Consider the following 19,049-nt stretch of genomic DNA (forward strand, 5'->3'; position numbering starts at 1 on the left):
CCACCTTTAAGAGGTGACACATATATTAATACCAATGCAATGGTCCAGATCTGATTTAAATGTCTCTTCACTGATTTAATGTTTTATTAGTTGTACCAGATTTGGATCATTGTATTGATATCAATACACGTGTCACCACTTGAAGGTGGTATTGCACAGAATTGTATGAGATCGGAATTGCAGACGATTTCGACCCATTTGATAGGGTTTCTCTTTTCCTCTTAACCCTTCGTCTCCATCGGTGAAGGTAAGAAATCAGAGATTCAGAGTCTCAGACTCCATTCCTCCAATCCTCCTAACCCTTCTTCTCTGTCGGTCCTCAGAATCAGAGAATAGAAGAAGAAGAGAGTCAGAGACAAGTCGCAGGTCGCAGGTCGCAGGTCGCAAGTCGCAACTCACAAGTCGCAGACTCGCAACTCGCAACTTCGCAAGTCGATCGAAGAAGACGACTAGGACGGCGGCAGTAGCAGACAGTAGCCATCGAAGAAGACTTGCAACTTAGTGCTCTGTAGTCGACCGAAGAAGACGACAGCGGCCGACGGCGCAGCGAAAAAAGGTTAGAGATCAATTTCAGATTTCAGAATTTAGAATATCTCTCGCCAGTCGCCATCTGAAATTTGTGTGTGTGTGTGTATTTATTTTTTATTATTCTTCTTCTTCTTGGTTTTCTTTAGATGTTCATATTTTTAAGATGAGCACAATGATACATTCATCTATCAACTATTGGGATAAATTGACTGTAATAACAGAAAAGGAAGAGGCTTCTTTGCCTGTTTATTGTTTCTCTTTGTTCTTGTACTGTAAATTGGGCTTAGATCTTTTCTTTATTGTTGCGAGAAGCATTGCTAAGTACCCAGTTCTCTTTCTTAGTCTCTGTTCTTGTCTCCTTTATTTTGGTGTTTCATCGTCTCTGTTTCCAATTTTGATCTGTGCTTGGGAAATGAAGGTCAGTTTCTCTCTTAATTTGGCTCAAATTCAGTTTCAGATGCTTCGCTCTAATTAATTTTTATTCTTTCAGTTCATGTGTACTTTTAAACTTAGATGTCGAACTACTTTTTCGATTGATTGATTGCGGTGGCGATTTTCCTTTCCCTGTTTTACATTTTGGAGATTTCTGAATCTTTATAGATAGTGGATTTGTTTTTCCTTTTATTCTTCCTTTTCCCCTTTTTAGAAAAATTGGTTATTCATGGGATTGCGAGGTTTGGCAAGATTGCGTACGGCTTCGGTGAGATAAGATCCTGCTTCACTATCAATGGAGAATAGAGTTACAACGCCGTCCTCACACCTCTCTGTATGGCTTGCATTATTTGAGAAAGAATCCTTCGCTACAAATATAGAGCAAAAAAAACTTAATCCGAAAAATGCAAAATTGCCTTCAAATATTCGGCCTCCGTCCGGCCTGTTGAGGCTCCTGCACCAGTACTTCCTAGTTTAAACTGTGACGGAATACAAGACATCGTACACCAACAAGTGATATCCCTATGCATTCTTTCATTGGCCCTCTTGTTATGCAGGGATTACACAATTAGTAAGAGACCTTTTGCTCATGATGATATATGCATGGCCAGACTCAAAATGCCCTCCTTTTTTTTTTCCTACTAACAATGAATATCTAGGCCTTTGGCCTAACTAGTCCCTTGGACTTATACTGACCTAACAACCCCAAGGACTGGTTCATATTAGGGTTGAATGAGAACCATTTTACTTTCATTGAAAGCAGCGAAGAGCACTAAAAACACCCTGTGTGAATGGTTCCAAGGAGATAAGAGGAGTCAAACTCTAAGCCACTTGTTTCCTGAGGCGAAGATCCCTTACCAACTCGGTTACCTCGTTGGGAAGGCCCTTGGGGTTTCCTCCCACTCACTCTCTCTCTCTCTCTCTCTCTCCCTGACCATGTGGTTTCCTCTATATACAAATTGTAGCATGGTATCGTAAATGTCAATACACGTGAGCGGCATGTAGATCCCTCCATCGATACTTTTCTTCCGTATTCTTATGATAAAGCAAACTTTCAACTCTCCTTCTCTCCTTCTCTCTCTCTCTCTCTCTCTCTCTCTCTCTCTCTCTCTTTCTTTATTTTTAATTTTTATTTACGAGATTCTTCCTTAGTTTTTTACAAAATTCAAATTACCCTTCAATGACACATTTTCACTTTAAATATCTACCTCCAAAATATGTATTGCAGTGATCATTACACTTTTAAATATACATCATTTCATATGTATTGAGATGACCTAACCCCCGGCCAAAAAAAAAAAGGGTTTTGAGTCTTTGGTTAAAGGAGGAGAAAAAAAGAAAAATTAGGGTTGAGTCTTTGGTTAAAGGAGGAGGCTCTCCATGCAGTTAGTTTAGAAAGAATCTCCTATACGACACCAATGGTAGTGTTTCCTTACGCCTTGTCACAGGTCCTGTGAAATCGTGCCTTTCCCTCGTTGTACCTATACGTGCTCCCCAATTGGCTCAAGTGCTGGCGTCGAGGCCACGCGACCAATCATAAAAGGGGCGCATGTTAAAGAAAGGGAGTGGTGGGACCCCATATGCCTCACGGCCTTAGAAACCTCCTCACCCTACCTTTGGCACCATCAGTCGGGGTCGCAGTGCAGCACTGAGTAAACCAAAGGCCTCTTATCATTTCTCCCAATGAAGCTCAAGATCAGACCAGTCGGAATGATTAGTTGGAAGTAAGTTCTCATCTGCTCAGGATTGTTCAATAGAGTCGTTCTATTAGATTGAAATTTAAAACCTAACAGTGATGAAGTCTTCTATTGTCCTTTGGTGTTACTGTTGCTATAAATCTCAGATTTGTGTTCTAACATCCAGCATTTCACTTGCTTGCAGGGAGATACCAAGTGCGAATGGCTTCGACAACAAGTAGTTTAGTTGCAGAAAGAGTGTGGAAGGACATTCAATCGTCCCGTTCAGGTTCAGCCGCTTTCCTTTCATTTTTTTCTACTCATACTCGTACTCGTACTCATCCATTTCCATTTTTATCTTTGAAATGGTGATCTTTCATTTCCGATTCCTAACTATCTTTGGGCTGTAAAATTGTATCCAATAACAAAATGTTGAACTGAAATGGAACAGTGACGGACGATCAGCTCTCTATGTTAGTAATCCTTCTCTCTCAGTTACCATTTGCAAAATTTGCATTTGTTTAATATGTTTTCGAAACTTAATTTCGACATTGATACAGCTTGAATTTCCTGTTTGGGAAGAACTTTGAACGAGCAACCCGGATAGTAGATCAGAGAGGCGTCAAGAGGATTTTTGGTGAACCCAGTGGCCGCTTTGTCTTCCAGGTTTCTAATATTATCTGAAACCCTTCATTTTTTTTTTTCTACTTCTATGATGGCATTTTGGGGTTTTTATTGCATTCCTCTTTTGTTTGATCTTATTAGGTGGTAGGAGAATCTAGGAGGAAGGAGGAGTACTTCTGCTTCCCAGAACATCACTGTGCTTGCTATTCGTTTTTCTACGAAGTTGTCAACAAGGGGGAACAGCTTTGTGTAGGCTCATTTTCTCCCTCACACATTGATATAGTGGGCTTTTGTGCTTTCTGTTATTCTCTTTCTGTCTCTATTCTATACTGGTGAAGTGCTTCTCAGTTGCTCCTCTTTCCAGTGCAAGCATCAGTTAGCTGCACGTCTTGCTTTATCAGTGGGTGCATGTGTGGAAGTTAAGGTGTCTGATGAACAACTAGCTGTGCTACTTTCCAAACTTTGATCTCCTTCGGCAGAGCAGATATAATTTTTCCTACATAATAGAAAAAGGTATACCAAAAAAAAAAAGGTTAATTGAATTTGTATCAAGTTATTTCCCTGAACCTAACACTTTAATGACTTATTAATATAAAATTTATGGCTTCAAGAAAGTATTATCATATATTTGCTTTATTATGATGAAAACCTTTTCATTTTTTTGCTAAATATGGATGAGATGATAGTAAATGTATCATTTACTTTATTGACTTACAGATGAAATATGTCAAGCCAATCAATTTGTTTCATGATTTGCTGAAGACGAATAACCTAGGACAAGGTAGATTGCTTGGATTAGATGTCGGCCATAAATATGTGGGTTTAGCTGTTTCGGATCCTTCTAATAAAATTGCATCCCCGCTAAGGTATGAATTCAACCGCATTGTTTGTACATGATTAAAGTTGGTAATTGTAATTTTCCTCCCATGAGAAGTTTGTGATTTTTCCTTAAGGCTCTCTGTCTGGTTGAGTTTAAAAGATAAAAAAGAGTTATAACAAAAGTAAGCATAGTTTTTAAGGCGGTAAGGCGACGAAGGCGTTTGAGGGTCTTTCGGAGCGCCTTAGTGATAAGGCGGGCATAAAGCGTCGCCTTATTGACTAAAGCGTTCTTTTGTAATTTTTTTATAGAACCAATCTATTTGGCTCAAATCCTAGCTGAATCTTATTATTCATATGTTAAATAAATATTAAAGGTTCATATTCATACCAATGTAAGATATTCATCAAGAAAACAAATCAATAAAGTGAATAAACTAAGTTCATCTTCATCAATCATCAATCATCAATCATCAATCATCAATCGTCAGTCGTCAATCATCAATCATTACTCATCAATCATCAATCATCAATCATCAATCATATTAACATATAATATAAATACATAATTGTGAAACAAAATTATAAATATAAAGAAAAGAAACATAAAAAATACAAGTATTTATTATACTTACCTCTATGATGCCAAAATGAGTGCCTAAGCCCTAAGGTCATCCACTATATTTCTACTCCTATTAAAGAAGAATGAAGTTCACCGCTACCGGAGCAAAATGGTTTCCTGGATCAGTGGTTCTTCCTTGTTCCTTGATTCCTTCTCAAAGCCCTTTCTTAAAACCCTTAACAAAATCCAAACCCTGTTTGTGAATCGAGTTTTTATTTTGTTTTGTTTGTTTTGGTTATTTTTTGTGGAGTAAAGCTGATCCCATACATTTCAAGTGTTAACAAAACTATACACCTACCAATAAAAAATCTATATTTGGAATCTTCACAAGTAATTTAAAAGTGTTTTTAAAAAAAAAAAAAAAAACCCATAAGGCGCCACTTCACATAAGGCGGAGCACTGCCTTACCATCTTTAGACCGCATCAGCGCCAAGGCGCTGCTAAGGCGTCGCCTTACCAACACCTTAAAAACTATAAAAGTAAGATAGCTCTCTTAGACGAATACAACAATCATTGAATAGCTAAGTCAAATACTTACAGAAGATAGCCTAAAAAATTTTCGACTAAATTACCTAGACTTCTTTTGTAGAAAACTATGGCAGAGGAAATATTTTGCCTCTTTCAACTACAGCACCCCCTCTTTAGATAGGTAGAGTCAGGATTTGATACCAAGTTTTGTCAACAGCAAGCCACAGATTTTACCTGCTGAACCATCAAGCACCTAGTGCATATAAGCAGGGGGTGTCAAACGGTTGGATTGGTCTAGTTTTGATCAGTCCGAATTGGTTTTATGCGTGTACCGGCTCAAATTAAAGCTGAATTGTTAAGGTGAGATTCGGTTTCATTTTCTGTCTGGTCAGTTTCAGGTTTTTCATCGGGTTTTCTTAGTAGGATCTTAATGGTCGGTTATTGGTTTGTTACCAGTTCAGTTTTGGCTTTCCTTATTATAATAATAATGTAGAAAACATAGTTATCATGGCGACCAGATGACCAAGGCGTTGGAGTGGCACCTAGGTGACATGGTGCCTGCCTAGGCATCACCTATGCACCCTAGACATGCAATATATGACTATATAATATAGAAATGATATTTTTATATAATTATGCTTATATGTAATTATATATGCAACAGATAAGCCATACTGATGCAATATGATATAAATATGCTAGTAATAACCTAATATAAGAAAACCAACAGATTATAAACAAAGCATAGGGTATTATATAAGGATGTTCATAAAATGCAAACAATAGACATCAATCAACGTAAAGTTGTGAAGTATAAACAAGGTATGTTGTCCATGAACCTTGGACCAAAGAAAAAGCCTAGACGCCTTGACAATATGGTACAAAACCAATTTTATTTTTGTTTCCCAGTTCCTAAAAACCCCAAACTGAACACGACCACTTAGGGAATCGGTTTTGTTCAGGTTTTTGGTGGATTCCTGTCGGTCCAATGGTTTGGGTTGATTTTTGACACCCCTTCCTTTAAGAACTGGGTAGAGCTATATGATAATCCCTATGAATCAGCGAATTGAATGGTTGAACCACATATCACCCCTCCTCTTCAGATATGATTATGACTATTAAATATTCCAAATAACTGGCAGTCGAACCAGGGCAGCCGCCTTCTTTGGGGTTTGGTTCTAAAAATGACTCCTTCCAGTTATGTATAACCTATTTCCAATATCAGCCATTTCCTTTTGCTTATTATATCAAATTTGTTTCTTTCTCTGTTTTCTTCCCCTAATTAGAATATAACGACATAAGCACCTCATCCTGCGTTATAACTTCTTAACATTTAGGTTACTTGAAACTTCTTTTTTTGCCTCACCTACAGAATTACTATTGTTGGGTCTCATTATCTTGTTCAATATGCTTTGGTTTTTGTGCCATTGATTTCTTGTTTGGTGATTTCATTCCATGGATCCTGTGGATCTTAATGCTGCAGTGTACTAGTAAGGAAGCAGTCAAATATTTGTTTGATGGCAAAAGATTTTCAATCTTTGGTAAGTTTATCAGTGTTTGCTTTTTCATTCTCATCCAATGGTGAGGACTTTTGGTCAGCATGTTAGGCTTTGCATGTTACATTTGTGTCTCTGTAATAAACAGGAACAGATTTGAATTATAAAGAACAAAACAAACTACTAGTTTTGGCTAGTTATTTGTCCTATGTAGAATGTCAGGATGATGTGATGGCTATAAATTTCAACAGTTGCGATTTCGTATTTTTTGTTTGCATTAGCAGGCTAGGCCAATGCGATCTGTAAGCAAGTTTTTGTTGGAGCTCATATGTGGGTCTTGTGTAATCTAGTGTTAAGTCAACTTGGTGTCAGCATTCAGCACTCACAACTTGGATAAATAATTCAGTACTGTGATATAGGAAGTGCTTCCCTTGCAATGATTATTAAAATCATGACAAGATATGTATACAAGAAACCCAACTAGGGATCGCAACAGCGAAGTGGGGCTGGTCTGGGCACTTGGGCAGGTCTATCCCAACTAGGGATGGCAATGGAGTAGCTTAGGGTGGCATTTTCTTTGCTAAATTTAAACCCCATGCTATGCTATCATAAATCTACAAACTTGAGAAATCCATCCAAGCCCAAGCTCAGTTGGATTATCGTAGAAATCCAATGTTATAATGGTATTAAACATTAATAATTTCGGTGAAGGCTTTTCTTTTCCTTATCAAGGAAAATGATAGGAAAGGATATGTGTTTCTACAGTATGTATCCTGTTGTGACAACTATACTGCAGGTCTTTTGGCCTTCCTAATGTTGTTGTTTACCCAAGTGATGCTTCTTTTATGGGTAGAACCATTGCTGGCCCTCCATTTGGTGGTGATGCGGTCATATAGGATGTGACCATTGTCACAAGACCCTAATACCAATCTTCATTTAATATTCATAATTATTTCAGATCATAACCATCTTTTGTTGCTATCTGAATTTTGGGTCTGATCTGCCCTTTATGTTCATATGCAGATTTCAGAACTTTCACTCATAGGTTTCATTGTTGGCTACCCTTTTGATAACCAGCGGAACACACCAGATGTGCGTCTTCATTTGGATTCTCAATTTATTATCTTATTTTTTCATTTATCATAATCTTTTGCTGCTCTGGTTAGGCTGTTCAAGTGAAGGTTTTTGTGGAGGATCTTCGCAAGACAGGGAAACTTGAAGGTTTGAGGTATACATATTGGGATGAACGCTTTACATCGAAGGTAAGCGGTTGTTATTTTCTTAGTTTGGTCAATTCTAAGATGGATTGATCATGATAATGTTGACAGATGGAAACATGGTGTAGCCATACATGTGGGGCAAATGTAGTGGCTAATTTAAGCCCATTGTTAAGCAGGTTGGCTTCCACATGGGCATTCTGGAACCCACCCCCAAACCCCCCCCCCCCCAAAAAAAAAAAAGAATGTCCAGAGAATAGGAAGGATCTTATAGATTATAGGGATTGATCGTCCAGTAAAGTTTAATAATATAGGCATGCACCCATATATCGGGTACATCCTTTGTATGTGTACCTTATGGCAATGAACATTGGATGATATGGTCCGAAGAATCTCGATAGTATTTCCATGAACAATCCCTTGCAGGATCACTCGACAGGGAAGCAAGTTAGGAGGTTTATTGGGACAGAGCTAGAGAACAGGGCCGGTAGGGAAGGTGCGTTTGCGCGACCGTTTGTAGCTGAACTTGCCTCTTGGAAGGAGTCTAGATCCTAGCTCAGCTGGACTCTCTCGTTCTTCCAGTTTCCTTTGATTCTGTAAATTAGTAATCTGGACTCATAGGTTTTTGTTTTACGATCTTTACCATGTGGGTGCCATCAGGCTGGTATACACTGCAGGAAGGCATCTTTTACAGACCTTTAAATGTGGCTCAAGTGGCCTCGCTTTAAAAGCTGTTGAGGGAGCTTAACCTTGATTCCCTGTAGCTCTTCAAATGGAATTTATATGACCTCCATTTCCCAATTTTATCAACTAATATTGCCATTGCATGAGACTGGTTCTTATTCTAGTGATTCCTTGCAGAGTGTTGAATTATTATTGAAGCCTTTAAATCTACACCCAGTACATTCAAAGACAATTCTTGACAAATTTGCTGCTGTTGGGATACTCCAGGTAATAATTCTTCCTTCAGATGTGCTCAGATTGATCTTCTAGAGGTTGTTACTACTAACAAATGAATCTACTAGATTTGGTGTTTTGTGCTGGAAAACTATGCAGATTTATGAAGGCACTAAAACCTTTTATTTCTATTTTCCAGATGTAGGGCAATATTAACTGAAACTTTGTCAATAACAGAGAAGTTAGTTACATCTTAATGAGAGTTGCTTTACACCTATGAAAAAAATTTATGAAGTACATTCTTAAGGTTGTTAGATGATATAGCTTGGTGTCTCAGCTTATCAACATGATTCTCCCTACTGCCTCAGCCCTTATTCACTGAATCTGGATCTTTTCGATGAGCTTCATAAATGGGCAGACCTGTCCAAAGTACTCCTTGAAATACCAATGCGGGAGGAACCAACCCAAGCCAAAAAAAAAGAAAAAAATTCTGCAGTTCAACTGAACCAGTATTTGGTTTAGGCCAAGCCTCGCGGCTTGGGTGTAAACTGGTTTACTCAAAACCAGATCTTGGAGCTTTTGCCTCCATTAATCTGTGAGATTGAATACCTTAGTGAGAATGTGAGATTCAGTGAATTCCTTGGTGGGTCCAGTCAAGTTCCAGGAGAGAGGGTTGGTTCATATCCTTCTTTCCTGTTCTTATTTCTCCATCCATTCTGCTCAGTCAGTATTCAGAAACTCCTTTACTTCCTGTGCATGCTTTAGTTGATTGAATCCGATTATTTTGAGTTAATTTCCTGATTAATTCTCTCGTCTTAAAACCATATCTGGAAGGTCTCCCACTATTTTGGTCTTAACATTTCAGTCTTTAAATGAGTACTGAGATTTTTTCATCAAGGAGGAAATCTGGTGCTCTCTTTCATATAATCTGAGATTTCAAATCTGTTTTCAGAATAAGTAATCGGACCAGGTTTTTTGTTGATTTCTGTTTTCAAATTTAGATCTTGCTACTGGTTTAGTAGAGTCCTATATCAGATCTAAATTCTCAATTCTCTTATCGTGGATGAAATTCCGGATTCTGTTTCAGATTAGTATTCTCTACTTATTATTGAATCTGGTTATATTGATTGATCACTTTTTTTATTACTGATTTGAGCCAATTAGATCTTGAGATTCCGCTTTGAAGCTTTCTGGGTTCAGGAACCCTCCTTCCATGACCTCGTCACCCACGGTTGGACCGTTCAAGCCTCTGGATCTCCTCCATCTCATATCCTCAAACAGGAGCTCTTCAGACTCACCAAAGTTCTTCCTTCCCTGTTCTTGAAACCCTAAATCTAGAATCCTATCTTCGGTAGGATGCCGCCATAAATTTACACCAGACCATCAGATCTGAGCCAGATTTTGATGAACTGTTCTCTTCCATAAATCTGATTTTCCACCAGTGTTCTTTCCATTCTAGGGTCTCTTATGTTCTACTATTAAAATTCTCTTCAACCTGTGGTTTCTTTACTGGACTGTAATTCTTGTTTTCTTTTGAGTTCTGCATCCTAGTGACCTTAGGTGACCAGAAACCCATCAGTAATTTGGCGAAACACACTGGAACCTTTTGCATTGTCTTTATTTACAGAAATATCCTTTTCAGATACTCTATTTTAAAGAACCTTGGATGTGTTATTTTCTTATTGGTGCTGAACATTACCCCAGATCCCGTGGACTGGGTCCCAAGTCTGATGTGGATATGAGTTTATAATCTAATTTGATTACACATGGAGCAAAACTGATAAAGGAGTTCAGTTGTCCTCAACTCCCCGCCTCGCCTTGCCTCGCCTCGCCTTTTCTTTCCCCTGCCTGTGTACTTGCCAAGGATTAGTAGGTATCCCTCTTCCCCCTGCAATTTCAACGAACTTTTCACAGCTTTTATTGCGCAGGACCTGAGCGGCACCTCTTCATCCAAAGCTGCGGCTGACCTGGCCTAGTGGATGAGGGTCCGTTTTCTCAAACAGAGGACATGGACCGACAGTTTGACAAACCGCTGATTTCGGACCTCCAACGGAGAGAGAGGGGGGGGGGGGGGGGGGGAGCTAGATTTGCTTCTATCTGCTCATGTGAATGCAGGGAATGCAGGAACTGAGAGGCTTGGTATCATGATGTTTTTTGACAGGGGTACCTGGATACCATGCACAGGAAAATGAAGTCGGGGGAGTAATCACTACCAATGCATATGTGGAGGGGTTAAGGTAATGGGTTTCAATGCCGATGCTTGCACTGCCAATTATATGGTGTCCAACTCGTCAATGGTTTTCACTTAATAAGCTGTGCAGCCCCGGGCTACTGCCACTATGGATTTCATTGTTGTATGTCTTTTGGTAAAAATCATTGTTGTATTTTTATTTTTTATTTATTGGTAAAAATCATTGTTGTATTTAGACTCCTTTTTTTTATCCAAAATGTGAATGGGGGAAAAGAAAAATTTGCTGTAAAATAATATTCGCTGGCTTTGTTTTGATGTAAAATGCAAAAATGACATTGAAAAATGAGAAAAATTTACATGATGTATAATATCATTTGCACGGAATTTACAAGGAAAAAAACACAGCGATGACAAATAGTGTGGCTTGACATGTGTAGCTGCCTCATAAGCTTTCTGCTACCCCCTCTCTCTCTCTCTCTCTCTCAATTTTTAATGCACTGTCCACCCTTCCCTCTAGTCAACCATGAAATGCGACTCCACTTATGGTATGAGGTTTTTTTTTTTTATTTGAAAAACAAGAATTTGCTACACTGCAATTGGAATATGAAATGCAACTAACTTTTTGGTTACATGGCCCCTGTGCCCAGGCAAAGGGACACCTCACCCACTTTGAAATCCAAAATTCATTCATGTAAATGCACTTACGTACAGCCTGAGTTGGTGCAAGCGGCCTGGCCACAGGATCAGATAGCAATCTCTTGTCCCATTTTTTCTTAGAAAGGTTTGTCAGACTGTAAGGAGTTCAATTGTCTGCCTCGAGCAATGGGTGCATTGAGCATTCAACAGTTTGGAAGGCCTGGCCATGCACCATAGCTGTTGGATGTTTACTGAATCTCACCTTAGATGATTTTGATGCTTCGAAAGCAATTGAATCTCTCGGCAGCCTCGTGGGATCATGGTTCTAAGAATCTGAATCAGATTAGAATAGATTGGGCATGATTCGCTCTACAGATTTTGCAGTGGGCCTTTGGATTAGATCAGAATTGATTACTCCACCCTAATTTCATCGTATGCGTGATGGCTATGTGGTGTCTTATCACGCATTAAAAAAACGAACAATTTCCTAGAATCCATGAAAGAGATGGAGAGTTGCATGGGTAGGGGAAATAGAGGAAGAGATGGAGGAGAGCAATGTAATATCAGATGATTCAGGATCACGAGCTCTTGTTTCTTTTTTTTTTTCTTTTTTCCCTTCCCCACGTTTTAGCCAGCCAGATGCCTAGTGGAAGTTCGAAATTCGAAGTTCGGGACCGTGTGGGGGTACGATATCTTGTGTGGTGACTGGTGAAGCGAAGACCTATGGACATTGCTGGTGTCTTTCGGTGCAAAAAGCGGTTTGGTTTTACTTTTGTTTGGGGAAAGGAAGAGCTCGTGATCACTGGGCTTATTGCTCATAGACTGAAACGCATCTTCGGTAATCGGTAGGTGCCACTGAGCTATTCATCAATCGAGATTCGAGATTCGAGATTCGAGATTCTCTCTCTCTCTCTCTCCAAATTAAGCAGAATATAGCTGACTGACAAAATACTAGCTATGCTTTTCTCTCTCTCTCTCTCTCTCTCTCTCTCTCTCTCTCTCTCTCTCTCTCTCTCTCACAAAAAAAAAAGCAGAATAAAACTCTGTTCACAAATCACAACACGATAATCATAATTATTATTAACATATAAAAAGGGATATATAATAATGTTTCCAAGAAATAATATAGCAAAAGTACTCCATCCTTCGTTGTTTGTAAAGTAAAACTACTCATTACTCCCCTCCCTTGGCTGGAAACCATAAGATGCGAGTTCCCTAATTATTGGCAACCAGCTGTGCTGTTCTCTCCAGACTCCAGCGCAAGTGAAAGGAAACTCAACTCGTTCCTAATGATGATTAATCAGTAAACAAAACACATCTACTGCATCACTATCTTCTTCTTCTTCTTCTTTTTACGCATATAAAGATATATAACAGCAGCTTGATTGATATATACATATAACAACAAACGAAACCAAACGACTATTGCCTGACCCTCTGGAAGAAGGGACCAACAAACAAACATACATAATCGATCGAAATCCAGCGTACTTATATGCAAGAATCTAAGAACCATGAATGTCGATACTAGTTATAAATGTAATCAATCCATATTCCATATTTCACCATGACGATGACGATGACGATGATGATGATGATCATATAGAAGACATACGCTTTCGGTATAATACTACTTAATTATAATAATAGATCGGTTTCTGGAGCAGCAGTAGTAGTAAGCTAAGGTAGCTAAGGCCTTGAGAATAAATCATCATCTGAAAATTCATGTTTTCGTTCATCTCATCAAACATCTCTGTCTCTGGTGCATTCGGGAGACATGGTTGGGTACCTCACCCTATCAGTGCAGTAGTTGTAGATGGTGTATTTGGAGCGGACCCACCTGAGCCTCCGCCACTGAAGGGCATCCAGATCTTGGAATTCCTTCTGATCCCACCACCTCTTCCCCTGGCTGGCGCAGTAGTTCGCGTTCACCGACGCCTCGCACCCGTCAACGTGGAAGCTCCTGTACGTCGCAACGAAGGGTGCCTTGGACCAATCCGTCTTCTCAAGCCCTCCCCTCGTAGCCCAGTCGTCCGCATTCCACAGGCTCGAGTATATCTTCATCGGCTGATTGAACGGGAATTTCACTCCCAATTCTTTGCTGTTCTTGAACACCCTTATCGGCACATCGTCCACCAAGAACCTGCACCACCACCACCACCACCACCCATCATATCATATCCACAGTCCACTCCCCAATTAATAATTTTAAACACTTCACACTTAGTTAATTGCATTCATTCACTCCTTCACTCACCACCTCAACTAGGGAAAGGACCCAAACCAAAAATAATTGAAACTCCTCCCCTCCTCCACCTATAAACTCTTTGTTATTTTCTTTTGGGAGTGGGTGGGTGTTTGAATGAAGATGGTTCCAGAAAACGAATCAGTGAGGGGGAAAAAACAAAGAGAGAGAGAGAGAGAGAGAACATAAATGGGGTATACCGTATACAGTTTACAGGAGGACAGGAACAACTATAGCCCACAAAGTCTAATCAAATGTTTCAATTTTAGAAAATAGGAATAGCTTTACAAAATCTCAAGAGATGTCGGCGGCCAACTTAGAAGGTAGTTCGATCTTGAACCCAAAGAAATTAATCCATTTTGTTTGGGTTTATTTTTTTTATTTCATCTTTGTGTAAAAGATTTTGTAGCAGTAACATTGTAATATAAGGACGGATCTCCCTTCCAACATTCAGAATTTCGGATGGATGCAACCCCCCACCTCCAATCTTTTTTTCTTCTTTTTTACTTTTTCTCTCTTTAATCTTTCCCCCTTTTATCTAGCTTTAGCTGAAAATAACGAGAGTTTCCTCTTCTAAGGTAAAAATTGGGTGGTACCACTTCCACCCAAGCTTCTAGAACAAAGGAACAAACGAATAGAATAAGAAATAAGGAAACATACACAATCTGATACAAGTTCCATAGAACAGAGTAGGAATGGTAGGCTTTGGTTGGGTCGAACCAGAGATAGATCCTCTGTTCTCTGTCTCCTTTTCCCCCTGTGAACACATTTGTCTGCAGAATGTAGGGCTGCCCTGTTCGATTTCCCAAGAATTCAAAGTCTATCTCATCGTGCTCTGAGCTCTGAGAAGATAACTGATACAGGAACACCACACCACCACCAAAAATATAAATATTGTGATAGAAGAAGAGGGAAATGGAAAAGGGGGGTGGGGGTGCATTTATCAGTTGCATTGCAACAACTACCAAGCCCAAACCCTAATTTTTACATACATAGAAAGCAGTGACTGTGCCAGCCGAATCGCCAGGAACCATCTTTATATCCATACTGAAGTGGCCAAACAAATAAGAGCCCTTGGACTGAAATCCAGTACCTTTTTCCAAAACAAAACCCACATCAACATCCAGTCAAGGCTCCTTTTAGATGTGTATTGCAAGCAAAACATCGAATAATAATGATTCAATGGAGGAAGGCTTACCGGTGTATTTATCCAGAAAGAGTTGAACCTCAGAACCACCACTGTAGTACTTGATGTGATCAAAAGCCCATGTAGGCACATAGTTCCTGTAAAATGGGACATTCACTGGCTTCCTGGGTGCAGCTGCCATTGTTCCAGTGGCCAGGAACAAGAAGCAGCAGAGACATAGAGACCAAAGAAAAGAAGCCATGTTTCTGCAAAACAAGAAGCCAAACGGTGATACCATCAATGCATAGTAGTAAACAAACAGAGTAATAGGGTGGAGACAAATGGAGAGAAATGAGAAGTGGAAGACCAATGAGTGTGTGGTATCCTCCTGTCTCGGTAGATTACCAACCTCAAAAATGCTCGATCGAGAGAGAAGGACAGAGAAAGGGGTGGAGAAAAGCCTTGATCGGCCAACCCAGAAGAGTAGTGGAGGATGCAAAACCCAACCCTTTTTGTAGAAGGAAAATAGAGCTTTTATGAATTTATTGTGTGTAATCTGTTTCCTTTTTTTTTTTAACTGCAGAGGGCCATAGGCAGATAGATCATAGACAGATAATATTATGGTTATTATTCTGGCCAAAAAAATTACATTATTGAAAGTGATACAGGGGTACAGCTATTATTGTGCAGTGGCAATAAAAGAGGACAAATTAAGAGGCAGAGAGGTAGAGTGCAATTATTTGTTTTGCACATTGGATTGTTTGGCTAGTTTGTGTAGTTTTGAGAGGATGAGCGGAGGATTGAATTGAATTTCCAAGAAAGTCATTTGGAAACATTGAAACGAGTCCAGTTCCAGTCAATTCAATACCACCCGGCAGGCACCCGAGTCCCATCTTCCCACTGGTATTGTTGTAATTTGGTAAAGGTGAACACCACGGCCCCACCCACAACCTTTCTGTCTCTCTGGTCCTTCCAAGTTCCATCCATCCATGGTTGTGATAATGCCTCCGTAAGTGTTTGACAATGTAGGAACTACGAAGTACGAAGTCGATCTGTAAATACGTGATCTGTGTCATTTTGCTTTACTTTTAGTTGGAGAGGGGCAGATGATACTATTAGGTTTTCCTAAAATCCTTACCTTACTTCCCACATGTTTAAAACTGTAGAGAGGTAGACATTATATCCATCTCTGCATGCTTACAAGTTAAAAATTCAGACTCGTCGCTGAAGCCGCAGAATAAGGATTTGAGGAATCTGAAAATATGTCACATTGCCTTTTCTAACCATTTAATTGATATCCAAGTGTCAATACTCAATACACCAATGTTCCACGTGGCAAAATTAGGCGTACCCCATTAAAGAGATTCGATGCTAATGAGACTGAAATTTTTATTTTTCTACTCTTTCGGGATGCAGATGCAGAGACATATTGATGTTTACTTGTGAAGCATTTGTCTATCCTTTTTTAAGAACATAGGAGGGGAAAAATTTTTCTAGAGGGAGGGAGGGAGGGAGGGCTTGCGTGGCCACTGCACTAAGTGTACAGGTCAATTGAGGGGGTGTGTTGAGGAATCTGGATGGGCCGGGGTTGTGTGGTCTTTTCACATCTTGTATCTAGGCATAGAAACACTCAAACATACAAGTTTATTTTCTCCTAAATTGTTTTAGAGCAAGGTCCCACAACACCCAAACTGAAAGACTTCCATATCCTCTCATACGCCAAGAGATAAATCATGGAGGGGAGTGGGAGTGGGAGTGGGAGTGGGAGTGGGAGTGGGATCATTGAATTCCTATGGCTTTCCTTCACTAGACCTGTCAAGTGACTTTAAAAGAGTTGCACCCTAAGCTCAAAATGTTTTTCATCATGCTCTAAATAATTGGAATGTGAGATGTTTAAATTTGGTGAACATATATCGTTTACATCATTATCAACTAATTGTAGTTAAAATATTTTAAATCAATGTGATACATCTACGTTAATTAAGGAGATTTCAAAATTTTGAAAATGGTTAAATAAGCAAGCTCAACAAAAATCACTGAAAAACCCAATGGAGAAAATCATATATGGGGCCATCTAATTGACTTACACCATCAAATTTGAAAAGTGACACATTCAAGGTATCATTCATATATCAAGTAGTCAAGAAATACTCTTTGAGAGAGAGATACATTACTACCAATTACTATTGTAAAAATGTAATTTTCTTCTTTTTTATATTTTTCTTTAAACACAGGATGTTCAAATCTTTGACTCGACTAGTCCCTAGGGTCACTATGATATCGTTTACACAGGGTCGGGTTAGTCCGCAGAAACTCTTGTACGATGACCCCAAGAAGTTAGGTGCAATGACAAAGATTTGATCACGGGATCTCGCTTCCTGAGATGAAGTACCGTATCCTCTCCAAGCCAATTGCGCTAAAAATGTGATTTCCTTCTTCTTAAAGTCTAGCGACAATTGAAAACATAAGCAAAACAAGAAAAAAAATCCAAAACATGGTGATGGCTGTTGAATTTGACATTTTACACTTCAAGTCATGTTAACTTGCATAAAATCCATTTCGAATATTTCCATTTAATTAAACGGGAAAAACTTTAACAATAAGTGCACCTGTCCCATCATCAATATTATGGCATATGGATATAGTTGGTCATTAAACAGTAATTGAAGATAGATTATATAGGTACTTTATATCGCTTGGGATACTTTTAAGTGCACTTATTCAATCATCAATGTGCATGGCTGATCATTGACAGTTATATGGTAGATTAGGAGACGATAATTAATGAATGGGAAAAAAAAAAAAAAAAGTGAAGCGGAAGGAAGGAGGAGGCTGTGTTAAGCAAGCAATGGAGATGAAGAGGAGTAATGGCATTGGGATTATAGGTGAGAGATAGCCAGCCCCACCGCACATGGAGACTAAAGGGGTAGATTTCATTCTGATAAGTGATAATGTGATTAGAGGGTGGTGTTCTGCAAATTTTTTTTTTTTTTAATTAATATCTTTTGTCATATATATATTAAGGGTGTCAAAATTAAATTAAGCTGTTTATTTTTCATTTTTAAAAAAATTCAAAATCATTTTTACTGAAACCGGATGGTAAAACCGTTTAATAGATGGTTCAATTTTGATTTAAAAAAATGATACCATTTAATAAACACTTAAGTCTAAGTTTTAATCATTTAAATTGATTGAGTATTGATTTATATATTAAATAAATAACTTATTCATAACCTCACACCATATTGGTGAAATTTTTTATGTTTATTTTAAAAATAATCATAAGTTTATATTAAATAAATATTTTTATATTAAAATAAAATTTATGTTAAATAATTATTTATGAATTTTTTTAATGTGTATGTGTGAAGTTTATAACTTTTTAGATCAACAACAGTTTGGTGATATATATGGTATTTCGTTATATAAGTTAAGGTGGAGGGATAGACGGTTTAATAAATGTGGGAGCGGTGCATCGAAGATAAAACAACACACATAATTAGGTTTAGGCCACACCACCTCTCTAACTCCCAACTAGGGGTGTCAATCGGTCGGACCGGCTTGGTTTCGGTCCAGGTTGAGGCGGTTTCGGTGTGGAAAAGTTGAAACCAAAACCGAACCAATAAGGTGTCAATTTCGACGGTTTGGTTTCGATTTCAGTGCGGTTTGATTTCGGTTTGTCTTCGGTTTCTTAAATCGATTTGTAACCGGATTAGTTTTGGTTTTTGGTCCAGTTTGGATTCGACTTTCCATACAAATATTTACAAAACTATGCAAATTTTGATTTTTTTTTAAAGAATTTTGGAGTGTTTCGGTTTCTTACTGATTTGGTTTCAGTTTCGGTCCGGGTTTTGAGCCGGTTTCGATTTGGTTTCGGGTTCATCTGATTTTCGGTGCGGTTCGATTTGGTTTTGGAGTTGCAATACTCCAAACCGAACCGACCTAATAAGACTTCGATTCAATTCGATCCGTGTTGTTATCGGTTTGATCCGACCGATTTTATCGGTTCGGTTTAAGAATTGACACCCCACTCCCAACAACAAAGTTGGATTATTGATGGAGGATAGAAGAGGAT

The 19,049-nt window shown here is 38.8% G+C and overlaps 3 protein-coding genes across 8 annotated transcripts; 2 read left to right on the forward strand and 1 right to left on the reverse strand.

The window, feature by feature from the left end:
- The first annotated feature begins 223 nt into the window (after positions 1-223).
- On the forward strand, positions 224-3,779 carry LOC122079594 (zinc finger SWIM domain-containing protein 7). 2 transcript variants are annotated; one of them, XM_042646187.1, is made up of 7 exons: positions 224-556; positions 2,409-2,684; positions 2,842-2,925; positions 3,088-3,109; positions 3,197-3,302; positions 3,402-3,509; positions 3,625-3,779. In XM_042646187.1, exons 3-7 carry the CDS (start codon positions 2,859-2,861, stop codon positions 3,724-3,726), a joined length of 405 nt encoding a protein of 134 aa, XP_042502121.1. In that variant the 5' UTR covers positions 224-556; positions 2,409-2,684; positions 2,842-2,858; the 3' UTR covers positions 3,727-3,779. The 2 variants fall into 2 exon arrangements, with proteins under 2 accessions (XP_042502121.1, XP_042502120.1); XM_042646186.1 differs by lacking the exon at positions 2,409-2,684 and having other exon boundaries at positions 228-556; positions 3,625-3,772.
- Positions 3,780-3,977: 198 nt separating this feature from the next.
- LOC122079593 (putative pre-16S rRNA nuclease) lies at positions 3,978-11,173 on the forward strand. Of its 4 annotated transcripts, none has more exons than XM_042646183.1 (6): positions 3,978-4,126; positions 6,650-6,707; positions 7,686-7,754; positions 7,829-7,924; positions 8,741-8,830; positions 10,938-11,173. In XM_042646183.1, exons 1-6 carry the CDS (start codon positions 3,978-3,980, stop codon positions 10,980-10,982), a joined length of 507 nt encoding a protein of 168 aa, XP_042502117.1. In that variant the 3' UTR covers positions 10,983-11,173. The 4 variants fall into 4 exon arrangements, with proteins under 4 accessions (XP_042502117.1, XP_042502116.1, XP_042502118.1 ...); XM_042646182.1 differs by lacking the exon at positions 10,938-11,173 and adding an exon at positions 10,705-10,858; XM_042646184.1 differs by lacking the exon at positions 10,938-11,173 and adding an exon at positions 10,691-10,843.
- A 1,795-nt stretch (positions 11,174-12,968) lies between these two features.
- Positions 12,969-15,544, reverse strand: LOC122080075 (probable xyloglucan endotransglucosylase/hydrolase protein B). 2 transcript variants are annotated; one of them, XM_042646951.1, is made up of 5 exons: positions 15,384-15,544; positions 15,047-15,240; positions 14,841-14,941; positions 14,509-14,702; positions 12,969-13,746 (listed from the first exon to the last, which is right to left on the reverse strand). In XM_042646951.1, the coding sequence occupies exons 2-5, from the start codon at positions 15,234-15,236 to the stop codon at positions 13,347-13,349; spliced, it is 885 nt and encodes a 294-aa protein (XP_042502885.1). In that variant the 5' UTR covers positions 15,237-15,240; positions 15,384-15,544; the 3' UTR covers positions 12,969-13,346. The 2 variants fall into 2 exon arrangements, with proteins under 2 accessions (XP_042502885.1, XP_042502886.1); XM_042646952.1 differs by having other exon boundaries at positions 15,342-15,503.
- Positions 15,545-19,049: the final 3,505 nt, after the last annotated feature.

Source organism: Macadamia integrifolia, chromosome 5 (assembly GCF_013358625.1).
Source record: "Macadamia integrifolia cultivar HAES 741 chromosome 5, SCU_Mint_v3, whole genome shotgun sequence".
NCBI classification, from domain to species: Eukaryota; Viridiplantae; Streptophyta; class Magnoliopsida; order Proteales; family Proteaceae; genus Macadamia; species Macadamia integrifolia.